General features: G+C 51.3%; 1 protein-coding gene across 1 annotated transcript in view; it reads right to left on the reverse strand.

The window, feature by feature from the left end:
• Window positions 1-4,927: 4,927 nt before the first annotated feature.
• Window positions 4,928-21,702, reverse strand: part of LOC149428471 (protein patched homolog 2.S) — a 33,550-nt gene continuing 16,775 nt past the window's right edge. Inside the window, exons 11-21 of the mRNA XM_089667372.1 lie at window positions 19,367-19,485; window positions 18,858-19,263; window positions 17,822-18,134; window positions 17,467-17,609; window positions 17,088-17,268; window positions 16,715-16,995; window positions 16,262-16,399; window positions 15,980-16,122; window positions 9,635-9,734; window positions 7,792-8,067; window positions 4,928-5,442 (exon numbers count right to left, since the gene is read on the reverse strand). Coding sequence (XP_089523498.1) covers window positions 4,939-5,442; window positions 7,792-8,067; window positions 9,635-9,734; window positions 15,980-16,122; window positions 16,262-16,399; window positions 16,715-16,995; window positions 17,088-17,268; window positions 17,467-17,609; window positions 17,822-18,134; window positions 18,858-19,263; window positions 19,367-19,485 — 2,604 coding nt within the window. The 3' untranslated portion in view covers window positions 4,928-4,938. The remainder of the gene's footprint in view (window positions 5,443-7,791; window positions 8,068-9,634; window positions 9,735-15,979; window positions 16,123-16,261; window positions 16,400-16,714; window positions 16,996-17,087; window positions 17,269-17,466; window positions 17,610-17,821; window positions 18,135-18,857; window positions 19,264-19,366; window positions 19,486-21,702) is intronic.

Consider the following 21,702-nt stretch of genomic DNA (forward strand, 5'->3'; position numbering starts at 1 on the left):
AGAGTGATGTATGTAGAGTGATGTATGTAGAGTGATGTATGTAGAGTGATGTATACAGAGTGATGTATGTAGAGTGATGTATGTAGAGTGATGTATGTAGAGTGATGTATGTAGAGTGATGTATGTAGAGTGATGTATGTAGAGTGATGTATGTAGAGTGATGTATACAGAGTGATGTATGTAGAGTGATGTATGTAGAGTGATGTATGTAGAGTGATGTATGTAGTGATGTATGTAGAGTGATGTATGTAGAGTGATGTATGTATAGTGATGTATGTAGAGTGATGTATGTAGAGTGATGTATACAGAGTGATGTATGTAGAGTGATGTATGTAGAGTGATGTATGCAGAGTGATGTATGTAGAGTGATGTATATAGTGATGTATGTAGAGTGATGTATATAGTGATGTATGCAGAGTGATGTATGCAGAGTGATGTATGCAGAGTGATGTATGTAGAGTGATGTATGTAGAGTGATGTATGTAGAGTGATGTATGTAGAGTGATGTATGTAGAGTGATGTATGTAGAGTGATGTATGCAGAGTGATGTATGCAGAGTGATGTATACAGAGTGATGTATGTAGAGTGATGTATGTAGAGTGATGTATGTAGAGTGATGTATGTAGAGTGATGTATGTAGAGTGATGGACCACACTGAGGCTGCACTCCTATCCTCTGGTCACAACAAAGGATGAAGATGACACAGTCAGCAGCCATTATAGGAGAACACAGAAGCAGAAATCTATGAATTCAGACATAAAAGTCTCGTCATCTCATAAAACATTTTATCGCTTTTTGCAGAATGAGATGAACCTCTTGCTGGCCGCTATATGAAGCCCACGTCACCCAGCAGAGCCCTTCATGGTCCTCTATGGAATCGCTCTCTTGTGATTGGCTGGTCAGAGAGACTTCATAAAAACAAGTACGCGGTCGCTCAGCGATTCTGCCGTTGGTGGCACCGCGATCCTCTCATGTGACGCGGCTGATTAACACGTTTAATAAATATCTTACAAATAATTGGCCCCGACAAGAGGTTAGCCTCGGTCTGCAGACATTATTGGGCCCCAATGGCAGCAGATTTATCAGTGATTGGCTCTGCAGGTATCTGGCCCTCGTGGGAGCCGCAGCCTGCGATTGGCGGTGGAATACACATCTCATGGACCTGCCTAGGTGATGATCCTCACTGCGGAGAACTTCATACAAACATTTCCTAAGGTACAGATTCCCTCGAGGGGGGGGAGGGGGGGGGCTTTTCTCCATCAGGAAGGCGTAGAAATAAAGTCCATATTTGTTTTCCCTCCAATTCCACTCCAGCAACAGAACGGCAACATTAGCAGCAAGACTGGCGAGTTGATTTGCGGGTTAAATAGGGGGGAGCGGAGGTGTCGGCGGGGGGGGGGGGGGTTTGCCGCAGCTCCGGTATCGGCCCCCAGCGATCAGCGCCCCCCCCCCCCCCCCTCACAGTACATTATCGTCATCAGCTTATTAAATAGTTTTCATATCATTGATTTCCATATTAAAATATAAAGGAATTCGTCTCTAAAACTTCTCTTGTATTAATAATATTATTAGAATATTTAGAATCCGCGTCGCTTTATCTTCTCTGTACAATCCTGGGGGGGCACATATACATCCGAGGGGTGCAGCTTGTCACGGGGGGGGGGGGGGGTCACCTGAAATATGAGAATTAAAACAAAAATTAACATTTTTTTTGCATTTAATTTGTGCTTCTATCACATTCATTTACTCATAAAAAGTCTGAGCCCCATCCCCCCCTCCAGTCTTCTATCCCCCCTCCACCCCCCCTTCAGTCTATATCCTCTCTCCACCCCCCCCTCCAGTCTTCTATCCCCCCTCCACCCCCCCTTCAGTCTATATCCTCTCTCCACCCCCCCCTCCAGTCTTCTATCCCCCCTCCACCCCCCCTTCAGTCTATATCCTCTCTCCACCCCCCCCTCCAGTCTTCTATCCCCCCTCCAGTCTATATCCTCTCTCCACCCCCCTCCAGTCTTCCATCCTCCCTCCACCCCCCCTCCAGTCTTCTATCCCCTCTCCACCCCCCCTCCAGTCTATATCCTCTCTCCACCCCCCCTCCCTCCAGTCTTCCATCCTCCCTCCATCCCCCCCCTCCAGTCTTCCATCCTCCCTCCATCCCCCCCTCCAGTCTTCCATCCCCCCTCCATCTCCCCCATCAGTCTTCCATCCTCCCTCCATCCCCCCCCTCCCCCTCCACCCCTCCTTCAGTCTATATCCTCTCTCCACCCCCCCCCCTCCAGTCTTCTATCCCCCCTCCAGTCTATATCCTCTCTCCACCCCCCTCCAGTCTTCCATCCTCCCTCCAGTCTTCTATCCCCTCTCCACCCCCCCTCCAGTCTATATCCTCTCTCCTCCCCCCCTCCCTCCAGTCTTCCATCCTCCCTCCATCCCCCCCCCCCCTCCAGTCTTCCATCCTCCCTCCATCCCCCCTCCAGTCTTCCATCCCCCCTCCATCTCCCCCATCAGTCTTCCAGCCTCCCTCCATCCCCCCCCCCTCCCCCTCCAGTCTTCCATCCTCCCTCCATCCCCCCCCCCCCTCCAGTCTTCTATCCTCCCTCTACCCCCCCCTCCAGTCTTCCATCCTCCCTCCATCCCCCCCTCCAGTCTTCCATCCCCCCTCCATCTCCCCCATCAGTCTTCCATCCTCCCTCCATCCCCCCCCCCTCCCCCTCCAGTCTTCCATCCTCCCTCCATCCCCCCCCCCCTCCAGTCTTCTATCCTCCCTCCACCCCCCCTCCAGTCTATATCCTCCCTCCACCCCCCCCTCCAGTCTTCTATCCTCCCTCCACCCCCCCTCCAGTCTTCTATCCTCTCTCCACCCCCCCCCCCTCCAGTCTCCTATCCCCCCTCCACCCCCCCCTCCAGTCTATATCCTCTCTCCACCCACCCACCCCCTCCAGTCTTCCATCCTCCCTCCATCCCCCCCCCTCCAGTCTTCCATCCCCCCTCCATCTCCCCATCAGTCTTCCATCCTCCCTCCATCCCCCCCCCTCAAGTCTTCCATCCTTCCTCCATCCCCCCCCTCCAGTCTTCTATCCTCCCTCCACCCCCCCTCCAGTCTTCTATCCTCTCTCCACCCCCCCCCCCCTTCCAGTCTTCTATCCTCTCTCCACCCCCCCCTCCAGTCTTCCATCCTTCCTCCACCCCCCCCTCCAGTCTTCTATCCTCTCTCCACCCCCCCCCTTCCAGTCTTCCATCCTCCCTCCATCCCCCCCCCTCCAGTCTTCCATCCTTCCTCCACCCCCCCCCCTCCAGTCTTCTATCCTCCCTTTATCCCCCCTCCAGTCTTCTATCCTCCCTCCACCCCCCCCCCCCCTCCAGTCTTCCATCCTCCCTCCATCCCCTCCCCCTTCCAGTCTTCTATCCTCGCTCCACCCCCCCTCCAGTCTTCCATCCTCCCTTCACCCCCCCTTCAGTCTAAATCCTCCCTCCACCCCACCTCCAGTCTTCTATCCTCCCTCCACCCCCCCTTCAGTCTTCCATTCTCCCTCCATCCCCCCCCCTCCAGTCTCCTATCCTCCTTCCATCCCCCCCCCTTCAGTCTTCCATCCTCCCTCCACCCTCCTTCAGTCTTCTATCACTGGGGGGCTGGTTTGGGGGTGGGGGGGCTGTGCATGCTGACCATGTTTCTTGGTACACCCTACATCAAGGTATAACGTGATACACGGTCCTGAAACATGGGGTTTGTCTTGAAGGACTTTCTAAACCTTGCAATGCTGCCAGTGACCACCTGATGGCAGACTTCGGCCAATAAATTCCCTGCAATGTGGCTTGAAGACGTCATGCGTCCCTCTGCGTGTATTTACGCCATGCGTCTGTCTGCGTGTATTTACGCCATGCGTCTCTCTGCGTGTATTTACGCCATGCGTCTCTCTGCGTGTATTTACGCCATGCGTCTCTCTGCGTGTATTTACGCCATGCGCCTCTCTGCGTGTATTTACGCCATGCGCCTATCTGCGTGTATTTACGCCATGCGACCCTCTGCGTGTATTTACGCCATGCGTCCCTCTGCGTGTATTTACGCCATGCGTCCCTCTGCGTGTATTTACGCCATGCGTCCCTCTGCGTGTATTTACGCCATGCGTCCCTCTGCGTGTATTTACGCCATGCGTCCCTCTGCGTGTATTTACGCCATGCGTCCCTCTGCGTGTATTTACGCCATGCGTCCCTCTGCGTGTATTTACGCCATGCGTCCCTCTGCGTGTATTTACGCCATGCGTCCCTCTGCGTGTATTTACGCCATGCGTCCGTCTGCGTGTATTTACGCCATGCGCCTATCTGCGTGTATTTACGCAATGCGACCCTCTGCGTGTATTTACGCCATGCGTCTGTCTGAGTGTATTTACGCCATGCGTCTCTCTGCGTGTATTTACGCCATGCGTCTCTCTGCGTGTATTTACGCCATGCGACCCTCTGCGTGTATTTACGCCATGCGTCTCTCTGCGTGTATTTACACCATGCGTCTATCTGCGTGTATTTACACCATGCGTCTATCTGCGTGTATTTACACCATGCGTCTATCTGCGTGTATTTACACCATGCGTCTATCTGCGTTTCTTTACGTGTCACACATTGCGAGAGATGCGCCCTGCAGTGCGCTGACTCCGCCCTGGCTGAAAACGGTCATCAATTGCCTACACTGACCAATCACATTGCACTACTAATCCCGGCCGTACACTTTTGTTGCCAATATTAGTTGTTGTGCACATATGCGTGGTCTGTGATATCTCATGTATGGGCGGGGGGGGCGTCTACCCCTAAAGTGGGCGTGATCTTGGTGAGACCGCCCAGAAGATGGTTGTGTCAGGTGTGGTTGGGGGGGTGACAGTGGCACAGGGACTGCGACTGACATGTTGCTGGACATGCTATGCTGAGCAGGACGAGTCCCCCTCCAACACTCACCTAGTGCACGGCGGCGGAGCCATCTTGTCTTCGGTCTTGCTCCAGATCCTCCAGCTCGAACACTTCCACCTGGCTGAGTTTGCTCCGCCCCCACGCGGGCTTGTGCTCTGTACAGTCCATCTCCTGGTCCTCAAAGCCACCGTGGCTATAACTCTGCGTGGCTCCCGGCAAGCTGGGATGAACGGCGACGGTCACCGAGGCAGTGGTGGTCACCGTGGTGATGGAGCCACTTGGCCCGGTCACTTTGGCGCAGTAGGCTGGGGGAACGGTCCTGTGACCTTGGGGCCTGTGCTGAGTCCTAGAATTGGGGGCCTGCTTAGTCCATGCATGGGGCCCCTGTGAGGTGGGAGGCGGCTGATGCCTCTTTTTCCAGTCTCTCGCCTCCTGAAAGTCTTTTAAGTCCGGCCCGGCACTCCTGGTTATTTCCGGCAGTGGAGGAGGATCAGCATGACCGGCGCCGTCCTTGGGGGAATTGTCTTGGCTCCCTTTGCAGGGCTTCACCAACTACAAAATAAAATGGAAAGTATGAAAATCTGCAATGTGGGCGGAGCTAGAGGTCACAAGGTATCCAAATGTTTCAAAATGTTGCAGTTCAACTTCCTAAAAAGTGAAAAAAAAGCTCAGAGAGGATCTGGGGGCAGATAAGGGAGAACCAGGAGGAAGACTTCCACAAATGGTAACCCCAACCCAATGGATACAGATGACTGGGCCCATCAGCAGCCACCCATAACTGGAATATTGGGGGGATGGGAGGTCCAAGTCCCAGAAATGGTAGCCCCAACCCAATGGATACAGATGACTGGGCCCATCAGCAGCCACCCATAACTGGAATATTGGGGGGATGGGAGGTCCAAGTCCCAGAAATGGTAGCCCCAACCCAATGGATACAGATGACTGGGCCCATCAGCAGCCACCCATAACTGGAATATTGGGGGGATGGGAAGTCCAAGTCCCAGAAATGGTAGCCCCAACCCAATGGATACAGATGACTGGGCCCATCAGCAGCCACCCATAACTGGAATATTGGGGGGATGGGAAGTCCAAGTCCCAGAAATGGTAGCCCCAACCCAATGGATACAGATGACTGGGCCCATCAGCAGCCACCCATAACTGGAATATTGGGGGGATGGGAGGTCCAAGTCCCAGAAATGGTAACCCCAACCCAATGGATACATCATAGACCTGCAGATGACTGGGCCAATCAGTAGCCACCCATAACTGGAATATTGGGGGGATGGGAAGTCCAAGTCCCAGAAATGGTAGCCCCAACCCAATGGATACAGATGACTGGGCCCATCAGCAGCCACCCATAACTGGAATATTGGGGGGATGGGAAGTCCAAGTCCCAGAAATGGTAGCCCCAACCCAATGGATACAGATGACTGGGCCCATCAGCAGCCACCCATAACTGGAATATTGGGGGGATGGGAGGTCCAAGTCCCAGAAATGGTAACCCCAACCCAATGGATACATCATAGACCTGCAGATGACTGGGCCAATCAGTAGCCACCCATAACTGGAATATTGGGGGGATGGGAGGTCCAAGTCCCAGAAATGGTAACCCCAACCCAATGGATACATCATAGACCTGCAGATGACTGGGCCAATCAGTAGCCACCCATAACTGGAATATTGGGGGGATGGGAGGTCCAAGTCCCAGAAATGGTAACCCCAACCCAATGGATACATCATAGATCCGCAGATGACTGGGCCCATCAGTAGCCACCCATAACTGGAAGGGGGATGGGAGGTCCAAGTCCCAGAAATGGTAACCCCAACCCAATGGATACATCATAGATCTGCAGATGACTGGGCCCATCAGCAGCCACCCATAACTGGAATATTGGGGGGATGGGAGGTCCAAGTCCCAGAAATGTTAGCGGGGGAGTGTGTCTAATTTTGGAACAATGGTAGCCCTAACCCAATGGATACAATCATAGACACGCAGATAACTGGGCCCATCAATAGCCACTCATAACTGGAAGGGGGATGGGAGGTCCAAGTCCCAGAAATGGTAGTGGGGGGGGCGTGTCTAATTTCCCAGAAATGGTAACCCTAACCCAATGGATACAGAATAGTCCCACAGATATCTGGGCCCATCAGTACCTACCCATAACTGGAATATTGGATGCATAAGAGACCAGCTGATGACTGAACACATCCACATCCACCTATAACTGGATTTTTTGGGGGTCTAAATTCCCAAAAATGGTAACCCTAACCCAATAGATACATAATAAACGCACGGATGACTGGTCCTATCAGTAGTCACCCATACCTTGAATATTGGGGGGGGGGGGTTTGAAGGTCCAAGTCCCAGAAATGATAGTGGGGGAGCGTTTCTAATTTCCCAAAAATGGTAACCCTAACCCAATGGATACATAATAGACCCACAGATGACTGAACACATCAGCATCCACCCATAACTAGAATTTTTTTTAATTTCCCCAAAATGATGGCACTACCATAAAGGGTACCTGAGATCCCTTGGGGTAGTCAATCCATGTGAGTGTTGTCACCAGAACAGGAAGTGTGGGGAAAGCTCCCTATGGGGACACTTTGTTGAGGTGGCTATCTAAGGAGGCATCCCTTCTCATTTGTGCCTGTGAGACAGAAAGTGAGCGGAATGTCCCCGTCGGAGTTCTGAGCCCCTCCCCTCTCTAAGTTCTGGTTGTAGTTCCAGTTCCCCTTCATAGCCGCAGCTCCACCTATGATGGAATACAAAGATCTACGTATCTCTCTACGAAACCTGTTGAGGAACTACAATACTAGCAGGACATGCTGGGATCTGTAGTTCCTCTGCAGCGAGCGGTCCGCCCATCCCCCCACTTAGCGTGCGTTGAGGAATCTCACCATGATTTTGGGGTAGGAGGGGTTCTTGCTGGCCTCCAGTAGGATGTGTGAGGGTTTCGGGGGGATGATATAAGCGCTGCGCTCGTAGAGTTGCGGATCGTCTTCCTCTATCCCGGAGGTGGCGGTGGTCTCGGAGTAATACTCAGAGGAGTCCTCCATGTCGCTGAGCCCCTCCCGTCCTCCAGACTTGCGGCACACAAAGAAGGCGTGGTGGTTCAGGTGGGGCGGCTCTGGGCTCGGCGTCGGCAGGCGGTCGCTATTGTCCGCAGGAGTCACCTGAACAACCAGATATAATTGTCAGACATCACCTACTACATCCTGATAGCTCATTGGTTGTGGGGGGGGGGGGGGGTGCCGGGGACACAACTGTGGCCCCTGAGGGCAACACACTGGTTTTAGAGAATGGGGGGGGAATGTACAACTCTGGCCCTCAATGGCCACACGCTGGTTGTAGGGGATGGAGGGAGGTTGCACAACTCTAGCCTATGAGGGCTGCACACTGGTTGTAGGGGATGGAGGGAGGTTGCATGACTCTACCCTTTGAGGGCTGCACACTGGTTGTAGGGGATGGAGGGAGGTTGCACGACTCTAGCCTATGAGGGCTGCACACTGGTTGTAGGGGATGGAGGGAGGTTGCATGACTCTACCCTTTGAGGGCTGCACACTGGTTGCAGGGGATGGAGGGAGGTTGCACGACTCTAGCCTATGAGGGCTGCACACATGTTGCAGGGGATGGAGGGAGGTTGCACAACTCTAGCCTATGAGGGCTGCACACTGGTTGTAGGGGATGGAGGGAGGTTGCACGACTCTACCCTTTGAGGGCTGTATGCTGGTTGTAGGGGATGGAGGGAGGTTGCATGACTCTACCCTTTGAGGGCTGCACACTGGTTACAGGGGATGGAGGGAGGTTGCACGACTCTAGCCTATGAGGGCTGCACACTGGTTACAGGGGATGGAGGGAGGTTGCACGACTCTAGCCTATGAGGGCTGCACACTGGTTGTAGGGGATGGAGGGAGGTTGCACGACTCTAGCCTATGAGGGCTGCACACTGGTTGCAGGGGATGGTGGGAGGTGCACGACTCTAGCCTATGAGGGCTTCACACTGGTTGTAGGGGATGGAGGGAGGTTGCACGACTCTAGCCTATGAGGGCTGCACACTGGTTGCAGGGGATGGAGGGAGGTTGCATGACTCTAGCCTATGAGGGCTGCACACTGGTTGTAGGGGATGGAGGGAGGTTGCATGACTCTAGCCTATGAGGGCTGCACACTGGCTATGATTTAGGACCAGTCATACTTGTGGCAAGTCTCATTTGATTTCAGCCCCTGTAAAGCCGCATGGAGTTTGTTACATGTATTTGCTCATTCCCTCTAGCGTTCTCTAGAACTGTTCACTGTATCTCTCCTTACAAAGACCTATGTATTTCCTATGCTCCTCGGCGCCATCTATTGGCCATATTGTGGTACTGCCTATAATGCTGTAAAAGTACATTCATTCCGAAGTGAAGAAAAACCTGAAGAACGTTCGATTTGCTCAGTTCACACAGAACGATCGTACGTGCGGATTGGCCGGGTGAATGGCTGCGCAAAGTTTGTATAAGACCCCTTTATGTATCCGCTGATTGTATCTCAGCAGCCATTCTGCAGGAATGGTGACCCCCTCTCCCAGAGATGGAAATACGGAACAGCAAGGATACGACGACGACAAAAGGGCAACTCAAATCCAAAGTGTGCGGCGGCTGAAAATACCTCTCAGCTCACCCACTTTCATTTCCCGATGTCTGACCGCCATCCTGTCCTCCATTCATCCCTGTACTGTCTGTGTGCATTGGTCATGTGACTCACCTCTGCGGGCGGTCCAATCAGAGAGAGCAGCACCGGCAGCAGCACCAGTCCGTTCAGCAGTCCCAGGATGGTGAGGATGGTGAGAACAGCGAAGAAATACCTGCCGAGAGGATGCAAGGAGACGGTTCAACAAACTGTTCACAAGAGACGCATTCCGCTACAATTATATTTTATATAACAATTTATTATACAATCAATCATTTCCTTGTGAGGGATACATGTAGAACCCGATACAATCATTTCCTTGTGAGGGATACATGTAGAACCCGATGAAATCATTTCCTTGTGAGGGATACATGTAGAACCCGATGAAATGATTTCCTTGTGAGGGTTACATGTAGAACCCAATACAATCATTTCCTTGTGAGGGATACATGTAGAACCCGATACAATCATTTACTTGTGAGGGATACATGTAGAACCCGATACAATCATTTACTTGTGAGGGATACATGTAGAACCCGATGAAATCATTTCCTTGTGAGGGATACATGTAGAACCCGATGAAATCATTTACTTGTGAGGGATACATGTAGAACCCGATGAAATCATTTACTTGTGAGGGATACATGTAGAACCCGATACAATCATTTACTTGTGAGGGATACATGTAGAACCCGATACAATCATCTCCTTGTGAGGGATACATGTAGAACCCGATGAAATCATTTCCTTGCGAGGGATACATGTAGAACTCGATGAAATGATTTACTTGTGAGGGATACATGTAGAACCCGATACAATCATTTCCTTGTGAGGGATACATGTAGAACCCGATACAATCATTTACTTGTGAGGGATACATGTAGAACCCGATGAAATCATTTACTTGTGAGGGATACATGTAGAACCCGATGAAATCATTTACTTGTGAGGGATACATGTAGAACCCGATGAAATCATTTCCTTACGAGGGATACATGTAGAACTCGATGAAATGATTTACTTGTGAGGGATACATGTAGAACCCGATGAAATGATTTACTTGTGAGGGATACATGTAGAACCCGATGAAATCATTTACTTGTGAGGGATACATGTAGAACCCGATACAATCATTTACTTGTGAGGGATACATGTAGAACCCGATACAATCATTTCCTTGCGAGGGATACATGTAGAACCCGATGAAATGATTTACTTGTGAGGGATACATGTAGAACCCGATGAAATCATTTACTTGTGAGGGATACATGTAGAACCCGATGAAATCATTTCCTTGCGAGGGATACATGTAGAACCCAATAAAACGAATGAAATCATTTACTTGTCAGAGATACTTGCAGAACGTAAGGGAAGCGTTTTGTTACAATTCGGTTCCATTTGTATTTTTATATAAATATTCACTAATAAAAGAAATGATTTACCTAGAAGAGTTCCATGTAGAACCCAATCACTAAATTCTCATCTCCTTCCAAGTCTTTTTCAGTATTTGCAGCTTATAGATGAATAACAATCCCCGGTGATCCTACCATGGAAGCTCTTGTTCTGGCACTTCCTGTTATAGGGTGACAACCCTCTGGCCCTGTCTCCCAGTCATGCTCCTGCGTTGTCACCCTGTCACATGGGAGTGGTTGTTTTACCACACACAGTGCACTGTTGTCACCCGCCCTGAGAAATGTCAGACAGTCATCACTGGAGGGCATGTAGACAGGAAGTGGCTGCCAAGAGGCTGCAGGAGATCAGCAGTGACGGTGAGGGGGGGGGGAGGTGTAATTGTTTATGATACACTAAAGCAGGCCATAGACATTTCGTTTATCGGCCGATTTTTCATCCGAAAGAATAATTGGACGATTTTCGCACTGTTAGTTGGGCAATGGCATCGGCCTATTTTCGCGGTTCCTCCTCATTTCTTTCATCGGTCATGCTGGAAAATTTGTGAAAAATGGCCGTTTTTTGCAATCATTGGTGGCAAGCAGGGGCGGACTGACCATTTGGGAGCTTGGGCACTGCCCGAGGGCCCGGGGTCAGTAGGGGGCCCCATGAAATCCCCCTGGTACCTTTTCGTAGGCTTTTTTGGGTGTGGTTTGAGTGTGGGTGAGGACACAGGGGCCCCATGATCCCCTGTTGCCCGGGGGCCCCATGATCCCCTGTTGCCCGGGGGCCCCATGAGTTGTCAGTCCACCCCTGGTGGCAAAAGAACGAACAATGTTTTGTTTTTCAGATGAAAAATCGCCCAATAAACGAACCGTCTATGGCCTGTCTAAGGGGTTGGTCTACTAAAGGCAAATAGACTGGGCACTTTGCAAGGTGCACTTAGTAAATGAGGGGAAGCTTCACTTTGCACAGAATACCCAATCACATGCAAGGAAAAAAAAAAGTTGAATTTTTGCTTGCACATGATTGGACGACGGAAGTCAGCGGAACTTCTGCTCATTTACTGAGCTCTGGAACAACCGCACTTTGCAGAGTGCGCCGTCTATTTGCCTTTAGTAAATCCCCCCCTAAATTTCATCCAGTTGGGGTTTTTTTTTTCTGAAAAGGTTCAGAAAACCTATTTTCGGTGGAAATGCCAAAAAAAAGGCATCTAATAGAAGGGTGCAAAATAAAGGCCTGAACGTATCAATAAAGGGGTGAGATTGGGACAGCGGGCACTACAAGGGTGAGGCGGAGGTTGGGGGCCCCGACCTCTGGCTCCTAGATCTGAGGCTGGAGGGGTCTGCAGTGTCCCCAGAGGCTGCATGCCTGTCAATGCCGCTGCCCCTGGCTTCCTGAACTCTGCTCTCCCCCCCTTTTCCATCCACTGGAAGAGGGGGGGGGGGGGGGGAAGGGAGATCCTTGGAGCCTGCGAGAGCCGGGGGTGAAGGGAAGGGAGTAGGAGCGTCCTTGGCACCGTTCAGAACCGGAGCGAGTTGACGTGAGCAAAACTGGGTCACCTGCTCCTGCGCCAAGAACGCGGTCTAGCCAGAATTTTTTTCTTTTTGCTGCGGCTTTGACTGTATAGCCAAAAGGTACACGAAAAAAAAAGAAGTGAAGTCTGCGCACTAACCGACCTCCAGCGCGAGGAAACGTCGCGGCGGAAGGGTTAAGCGCGGTCGGTGCCAAGCTGTGAATCAGTAGAGTTCTTAGAAGTGGGCTGTGATGTTTATGTTGGGTCTTGTAATCTCCCTCCAGTCAGTGTTTAGTTTAGGAGGGGGTCCGCATACGCAGGCCTGCTGGGGGGGGGGGGCTGCTCTCAGATCTCTGTAGGGCTTTTCGCTGTTTATACCGCGCTGCGCACAAAACGTCTGTTTACATGAGGGATAGTTGTGCTATTTCCTGATCAGCTAGGACTTGCCCGGCTCCTCCGCCTCCGCTCCTCTAAACAAGACCTCCCAGGTTGAAAGGCTCTGGATGGGATTCAGACTGCTGTGTGTCTTTTGAAAAAAAAAAGGAACACGCAGGCTATCATTCCTCGCCAACAAAGCTTTCCGAATCGCTCAAAGTACAAAATACGTCAAACCGACGCGGGGAATTTTTTTTTTTTTTGACCCAAAAATGAGCCTAACCCTTTCACTCCTGGAGGAGGCAAATTATTTCTGCCCACGGGATAATTGGAGGCAGGAAAGTATAAAGTGAGGGGGGTCATGAAAGTGAGGGGCTCATTAATGGAGGAACTGGATGGCTCAGAGGGGGTGGGACCTGCTATATGGATCAGGGTGTGGATAGGTCTGGCGTTGGATGGCTCAGAGGGGGTGGGACCTGCTATATGGATCAGGCTCTGGATAGGTCTGGCGCTGGATGGCTCAGAGGGGGTGGGACCTGCTATATGGATCAGGGTGTGGATAGGTCTGGCGCTGGAAGGCTCAGAGGGGGCGGGACCTGCTATATGGATCAGGGTGTGGATAGGTCTGGCGCTGGAAGGCTCAGAGGGGGCGGGACCTGCTATATGGATCAGGGTGTGGATAGGTCTGACTTTGGATGGCTCAGAGGGGGTGGGACCTGCTATATGGATCAGGGTGTGGATAGGTCTGGCGCTGGAAGGCTCAGAGGGGGCGGGACCTGCTATATGGATCAGGGTGTGGATAGGTCTGACTTTGGATGGCTCAGAGGGGGTGGGACCTGCTATATGGATCAGGGTGTGGATAGGTCTGGAGCTGGATGGCTCAGAGGGGGTGGGACCTGCTATATGGATCAGGGTGTGGATAGGTCTGGTGCTGGATGGCTCAGAGGGGGTGGGACCTGCTATATGGATCAGGGTGTGGATAGGTCTGGCGCTGGATGGCTCAGAGGGGGTGGGACCTGCTATATGGATCAGGGTGTGGATAGGTCTGGCGTTGGATGGCTCAGAGGGGGTGGGACCTGCTATATGGATCAGGGTGTGGATAGGTCTGGTGCTGGATGGCTCAGAGGGGGTGGGACCTGCTATATGGATAAGGATATGGATAGGTCTGGCGTTGGATGGCTCAGAGGGGGTGGGACCTGCTATATGGATCAGGGTGTGGATAGGTCTGACTTTGGATGGCTCAGAGGGGGTGGGACCTGCTATATGGATCAGGGTGTGGATAGGTCTGGAGCTGGATGGTCTCAGAGGGAGCGGGACCTGCTATATGGATCAGGTTGTGGATAGGTCTGACTTTGGATGGCTCAGAGGGGGTGGGACCTGCTATATGGATCAGGGTGTGGATAGGTCTGGAGCTGGATGGTTTCAGAGGGGGCGGGACCTGCTATATGGATCAGGGTGTGGATAGGTCTGGCGTTGGATAGCTCAGAGGGGGTGGGACCTGCTATATGGATCAGGTTGTGGATAGGTCTGACTTTGGATGGCTCAGAGGGGGTGGGACCTGCTATATGGATAAGGATATGGATAGGTCTGGAGCTGGATGGTCTCAGAGGGGGTGGGACCTGCTATATGAATCAGGTTGTGGATAGGTCTGGAGCTGGATGGTCTCAGAGGGGGTGGGACCTGCTATATGGATCAGGTTGTGGATAGGTCTGGCGTTGGATGGCTCAGAGGGGGTGGGACCTGCTATATGGATCAGGTTGTGGATAGGTCTGGCGTTGGATGGCTCAGAGGGGTGGGACCTGCTATAAGGATCAGGTTGTGGATAGGTCTGGCGTTGGATGGCTCAGAGGGGTGGGACCTGCTATATGGATCAGGTTGTTGATAGGTCTGGCGTTGGATGGCTCAGAGGGGGTGGGACCTGCTATATGGATCAGGTTGTTGATAGGTCTGGCGTTGGATGGCTCAGAGGGGTGGGACCTGCTATATGGATCAGGTTGTTGATAGGTCTGGCGTTGGATGGCTCAGAGGGGTGGGACCTGCTATATGGATCAGGTTGTGGATAGGTCTGGCGTTGGATGGCTCAGAGGGGGTGGGACCTGCTATATGGATCAGGTTGTGGATAGGTCTGGCGTTGGATGGCTCAGAGGGTGTGGGACCTGCTATATGGATCAGGTTGTGGATAGGTCTGACTTTGGATGGCTCAGAGGGGGTGGGACCTGCTATATGGATCAGGTTGTGGATAGGTCTTGCGTTGGATGGCTCAGAGGGGTGGGACCTGCTATATGGATCAGGTTGTGGATAGGTCTAGCGTTGGATGGCTCAGAGGGGTGGGACCTGCTATATGGATCAGGTTGTTGATAGGTCTGGCGTTGGATGGCTCAGAGGGTGTGGGACCTGCTATATGGATCAGGTTGTTGATAGGTGTGGCGTTGGATGGCTCAGAGGGTGTGGGACCTGCTATATGGATCAGGGTGTGGATAGGTCTGGCGTTGGATGGCTCAGAGGGTGTGGGACCTGCTATATGGATCAGGGTGTGGATAGGTCTGGCATTGGATGGCTCAGAGGGGTGGGACCTGCTATATGGATCAGGTTGTGGATAGGTGTGGCGTTGGATGGCTCAGAGGGTGTGGGACCTGCTATATGGATCAGGGTGTGGATAGGTCTGGCATTGGATGGCTCAGAGGGGTGGGACCTGCTATATGGATCAGGTTGTGGATAGGTCTGGCGTTGGATGGCTCAGAGGGTGTGGGACCTGCTATATGGATCAGGGTGTGGATAGGTCTGGAGCTGGATGGCTTTTGCTGCACAGATCAGAGTGGGTAGGAGAGGAGCGGGATAGCTCCGAGGGGCAGGGCTTTGTTGTATGGGGCAGGTCGTGGATAGGTGGGGTGCAGGATGGGTTAGAGGGTGCCGATAGTTGGAGAGCTGAATGGTTCAGATGGGTGGAACTATGTTCTACAGATCAGGTTGTGGGTAGGTGGGGGCTGGGTGGCTCAGAGGGGACAGGCCTTTGCCGAACACATCAGGTAGCACATAGATGGGGGGCGGGACAACTAAGCAGGGGCAGGCCTTTCCTGTACAGGTCAGGTTGTGGATAGGTGGGGAACAATATGAATATTGAAAGACATTTGGAACCATACCTTAAAATGAAGTCGAATTCAGACCCTGCAAGCATCAGGACTCCGAGAAGAGTGGAAATGGCGCCGTCCAACACTGGAGCGAACATGTGTTCCAGAGCAAGGATGGAGCGCTGGTTCCGGTCACCGATAGCAGTCAGGAATCCCTGGAAGAGAACACAGAGGTATCTGTATACAATCTTCGGTCTAAGCAGCTTCATTTTCCTAGCAGTGCTGAGTCTCATATAATCAGCTATAAAAAGAGAAAATTCTCCAAAATGGCGGCCCATCAAAATGTTGACTTACCAGAGCCACATGGACGGTGAACTCAACGCCGATGCCGACGGAAGCGATGAGAATGACCACTGGAATGGCGCTCAGCTTAATGCCGATGAGGCCCATAATTCCAAACAGCTCCACTGTCATCATAGCCAAGATGAAGACCTACAGGCACAAAGAAAGATGGTGATAACCTGATGTCTGAGTAGCTAAGTGGTTGTCACTCATAGGAGGCCACACCAAAGGGCCACACATATTCTGCTTTATATATGATGCTACAGAAGGTGGTCATAGACTGAAGAATAACTAGAGGGTCAGAGACTGGGGACATGTAACATGGGACTTCTAGATATCACGGTTATGACTGGGTGCCTGTGGCCCTTGGGCGGCAGGTTGGGCACCAGGGATCCAGCCACATGGTGGTACTCCTAGCCACATAACACAATCTATAAAAATGTCAGACCATCTGCAGGTACGTACAATGATGCCAGCGGTCCACGGATTGAGCAGGAGGATAGCGCACACCAAGAAGGTACAAGCCAACACGATGCTTATGGCCAGGAGGAACCAGTGCCGGAGCCCGATGTACTGCTCCCAGAAGAGGAAGGGGTACCCGCTGGGGTAGCTGTACACTCCTTGCTTCACAAACTCATCGCACACCGATCGCACGCTCTCGATCGCCTCGATAAAGTCCGACGTCTGGCGCAGACCATTCAGGTAGAATGGAAACTGGGCAAACTCGATGGGTTCTGCCGCTGGGACTGAAGAGAGGGAAGCAGAGAGGTCAGAGACCTTTATTGATCCAGCTACGTTGTATTAGCCATTGGCAATGCGTTCACCACCATAAACCTACTTCTCAGGTTCTCCCCGGTCGTATCGTAGCGGTCGTGGATCCACTCGGGCGGCTGGGGGTAAAAATTCGCCTGGGAGGCAGCATAGCCTAAGGGGTCGTTGCTGACCCAAACCGTTAGGTAGATGTAGAAAGCGTCTTGAGGGATGAGGCCGTTCTCGTCCACCAAACGCCGACTGCTTAGCTGTTCAGAAGAACATTTCTGATTAGAGAAAGATCATCGAGGAAAGACTGGAGCTGAAGTCTAATCTGATTATATTTTCCCCCTCCCCCCCATCAACATTTCCATCACATATCTTCTTATACTCCATGTGATGTCATCGCTGGGTCTGAACGAACAGACCCAATGCAGATGCTCAGCAGCTGCGGACAACGACTTTACCTGGTCAAGATTTAGGGGATCTTTCTTATTCCCGGTCTGAATGAGAAGTTTGTAGGCCAGGACTCCGTCTTCGGTGCCGTTACGGTAATTGTCTGGCGTGATGTGGCCAGATTCCCAATCGTTGTCAAATGCGGCCTGGAGACCTGGACAAGACGAGGAGATCAGAAGAACAATGACTATTAGTATATAGGTGAGGTGACTGATCTGTCCTACTTCTACTCCAAAGCGTCAGCTCTGAGGACAAGATATTAGCGATGGCCAATAAGCAGAACTCTTACACTACATGGTGGTTCCTCTGCCACTGAGGAGCAGCAGAAGACTACCATGCAGACCTTGCTCATCATTCCTGTCTCACCTCTCAGCCAATCCTGGAAATAATGGAGCCACATTTTGGGCAGCTCGCTCCCTTCTTCTCGGACAACATATTTGACGGAGCCGAAGGACTCGTGAAGATCATAAAAGGCCGTCTGGGATTTTGGGTAGTCGAAGCCACCTTTGGTAATGATGAACATGTTGTAGAAGGAGAAATATTTGAACTGGGCAGAGATGAAGTTGTATTCTTTGGTCTCCCGTGGGACAATGTCTGTCAGGTAAAGACCATCGTGGACCATGGTGGTTCCATACAGGCCAAGGCCTAACAGCGCCATGAACAAGGCCACCACAATGCCCTGCAGAAAATAAAGAGTTATGAGTATCCAAGTCTAGTATGAACTATACCAGTGGTCTCCAAACTGCAGCCCTGGGGCAGGATGTGGCTCTTTTCTTGCCTTTATCTGGCCCTTGAGGCATAATTCCTCTTACTGACACCAATGATGGGGCACTATTTCTCCCACTGATACCAATGATGGGGCACTATTCCCCCCACTGACACCAATGATGGGCACTATTCCTCCCACTGATACCAATGATGGGGCACTATTCCTCCCCACTGACACCAATGACGGGACACTATTCCTCCCACTGACACCAATGATGGGGCACTATTCCTCCCACTGACACCAATGATGGGGCACTATTCCTCCCACTGACACCAGTGACCGGACACTATTCCTCCCACTGACACCAATGATGGGGCACTATTCCTCCCACTGACACAAACAATGGGCCACTATTCTTTCCACACCAATGAAGGGACACTATTCCTCCCACTGACACCAACGATGGGGCACTATTCCTCCCATTGACACAAACAATGGGGCACTATTCCTTTTACTGACACCAACTACTTCTCTGCCTTATACCAAAAATTGGGCATTGTTTACTCCCCCTGGAGTGCAGTGTGGCTCCCCTAAAGCCTGATGGACAATGAACTGGCCCTATCTTCAGAAAGTCTGGAGACCCCTGACCTATACCATCACATCTAAAATCTGCAGTGCGCTCAGTGCTATTACCTTGGTCTCAGGTTTGAGCAGCAGAGGGGCGTACTTCTCTCGAGCAAACTGAGACAGGCTCCACTTTAAGAAAGGCAGCGGGACGCACTCTCGGCTTGCTTTGGTGTCATCCAGTTGGGCCAGCAGATCCCGGGTGGAGCTGGAGGAGTTGAACACCTGGGAGCCGAGAGGATCCATCGTGGGCATGATGACGGATGGTGAGGTGGAGATCTGGGAGGTGGGCGGCAGGATGGTGACAATATGGTGTCCAGACGAGTCACATTGGGTGAAGGCCTGCACGGTGGTGGTGATCTGGGTGCTGGTAGTGATTGTGGGGTTGCCGTATGGGGATGGGTGGTAAGTGTGATTGTCATTGGCATCAGGGATTTCCTGAGGTTGAATCTGGATCACTCTGGAAGAGCAGGGGCTGCCGTAAGGGAAAATAAAGGATGGTCACTTCAGAGATACAAAAACCAGAAAATGTGACATCTGAAGCATTGGAAGAAGCTTGGTAGATCTCTATGGCCTACCTGTAGAAGCAGCAGAGGATATCCAACCTCTGGTCCTCCCGACGCTGCAGGTCCAAGCTCAAGATGGCTGGAAATATTAACAAAACCATCGCAAAATTGAACACAACCACCACGGCAGCCTGGAAGAGACAAATCGGAGAGATGAAGGAGATACGTGCCATCAACGTTGTCCCATCTGCTCATGAGAGCCATAATTACAAACAAATCATCCTTTGGAGAGAAGCCAATAAAGCTACCAATATATGTCTTGGAGGAAACGCAAACCCTGGAGGACAGACGAGCTCCAAGCTGGGACAAGTCCTAATTATGAAGCCACCCGCCTTGCCTCATTTTATGGAAACACTTTTATAATGAGGTGTTCTTCAGGCAGCAGGATACACAAGAACCATACGGCCTCTCCAACTGGAGATAAAGCTGTAATAACATTCCACGCGGCACACTGTATACGGCTCTGTATACACATCCTGACATCTCCAGACCTTCTGTCCATCCTTATGTTCTGGCCTTATCTCCCAGACCACCCAGAGAGGCAAGTGGAGAAGCCCTCCCTCCCCTCCCCAGATGCCCTCAGGGAAGTGACATCTGAATGCATCCGAGCCCTTTGTACTCAAGTCACCTTTCACCTGATCAGCTCCTTGGATCACCATTAGAGACCTCAAGAAGGGTGTCACCTTTCACTGGCCTCTGGGGTCACTGGGATGGAAGGACAGTGATGGACAGACCCCCTCCCCCCCTCCTGATATCACTTTCTAGAGGCTAAAATATAAGACTTTCAATGTTTTTCCTCCAAAGAAATCCTGCTCTCTATCTACCTCTTCACTCCCTCTCGTGATCACCTCCAGAACTTCTCCAGAGCCTCCCCCATCTCCTGGAACTCCCTACCTCAATCTGTCAGGCTGTCTCCAATTCTGTTGGCCTTTAGGCAATACCTTGAAAACTCTTTTCTGCAAAGAACTTCCACTTTCTCCATCAACTTGTCTCAACACAGTTATTTCCTTTTGTATCACTTAACCCTCCCTTTTAGGTTGTACACTCTCACCCGCGAGGCCTCCTGAACCTCTTGTCTTGAATTCTCTTGTAATTGCACTGTATCCTTTTATGTGGTAAAGCATTGCGCCAACCGTTGGCTCTATAACAGTGGTCTCCAAACTGCAGCCCTTTGCTTGCTTTTATCTGGCCCTTGGGACACTATTTCATCCACTGACACCAACAATGGGGCAAATCTCCCCCCATTGACATCAAAAAAGGGGCACAATTCTGCCCAATGACACCAAGAAAATGGCAAAATTCCTCCCCATGACACCAAGGATATAGCACAATTCCTTCCCATGACACCAATGAAGGGGCACAGTTCCTCTCAATGACACCAACAATGGGACACAATGTCACCAATGATGGGGCACAATTCCTCCCAATGATGTGAACAATGGGGCATATTTTCTCCCAATAAAACCAACGATGGGAGCTAATGTCACCAATGATGGGGCACAATTCCTCTCAATGACACCAACAATGGGACCCAATGCCACCAATGATTGGGCACAATTCCTCCCAATGACAAGAACAATGGGGCACAATTCCTCCCAATAACACCAACTAAGGGGTAAAATTCCTACTAATGACACCAACAAAGGGGCAACATTCCTCCTAATGACACCAGGAATATGGCACAATTCCTCCACATGACACCAACAAATGGGCACAATTTCTCTTAATGATACCAACAATGGGACCCAATGGCACCAATAATAGGGCACAATTCCTCTCAATGATGAGAACAATGGGGCTCATTTTCTCTCAATAAAACCAACGATGGGACCTAATGGCACCAATGATGGGGCACAGTTACTCCCTATTAAACCAACAAAGGGGCACAGTTCCTCCCAATGACACCAACGAAGGGGCACAGTTCCTCTCAATGACACCAACAATGGGACCCAATGGCTCCAATGATAGGACACAATTCCTCCCAATGATGAGAACAATGGGGCTCATTTTCTCCCAATAAAACCAATGATGGGACCTAATGGCACCAATGATAGGGCACCATTCCCCCCAATGACAACAACTAAGGGGCAAAATTCTTTTCAATGACACCAGGGATATGGCAAAATTCCTCCCAGTGACACTAATGAAGGGGCACAGTTCCTTTCAATGACACCAACAATGGGACCCAATGGCACCAATGACAGGGCACAATTCCTCTAAATGACATAAACAATGGGGCACACTTCCTCCCAATGACACCAACGATGGGGAATTGTTTTCTTCCACTGATGCCGAGACATTTTTTACTCCCAATGGCCACAGTCCAGCCCAGTCTGAAGGACAGTAAC

The sequence above is a fragment of the Staurois parvus genome, unplaced genomic scaffold (assembly GCF_062004578.1).
Source record: "Staurois parvus isolate SC_StPar_1 unplaced genomic scaffold, SC_StPar_1.0 ptg003224l, whole genome shotgun sequence".
NCBI lineage: Eukaryota > Metazoa > Chordata > Amphibia > Anura > Ranidae > Staurois > Staurois parvus.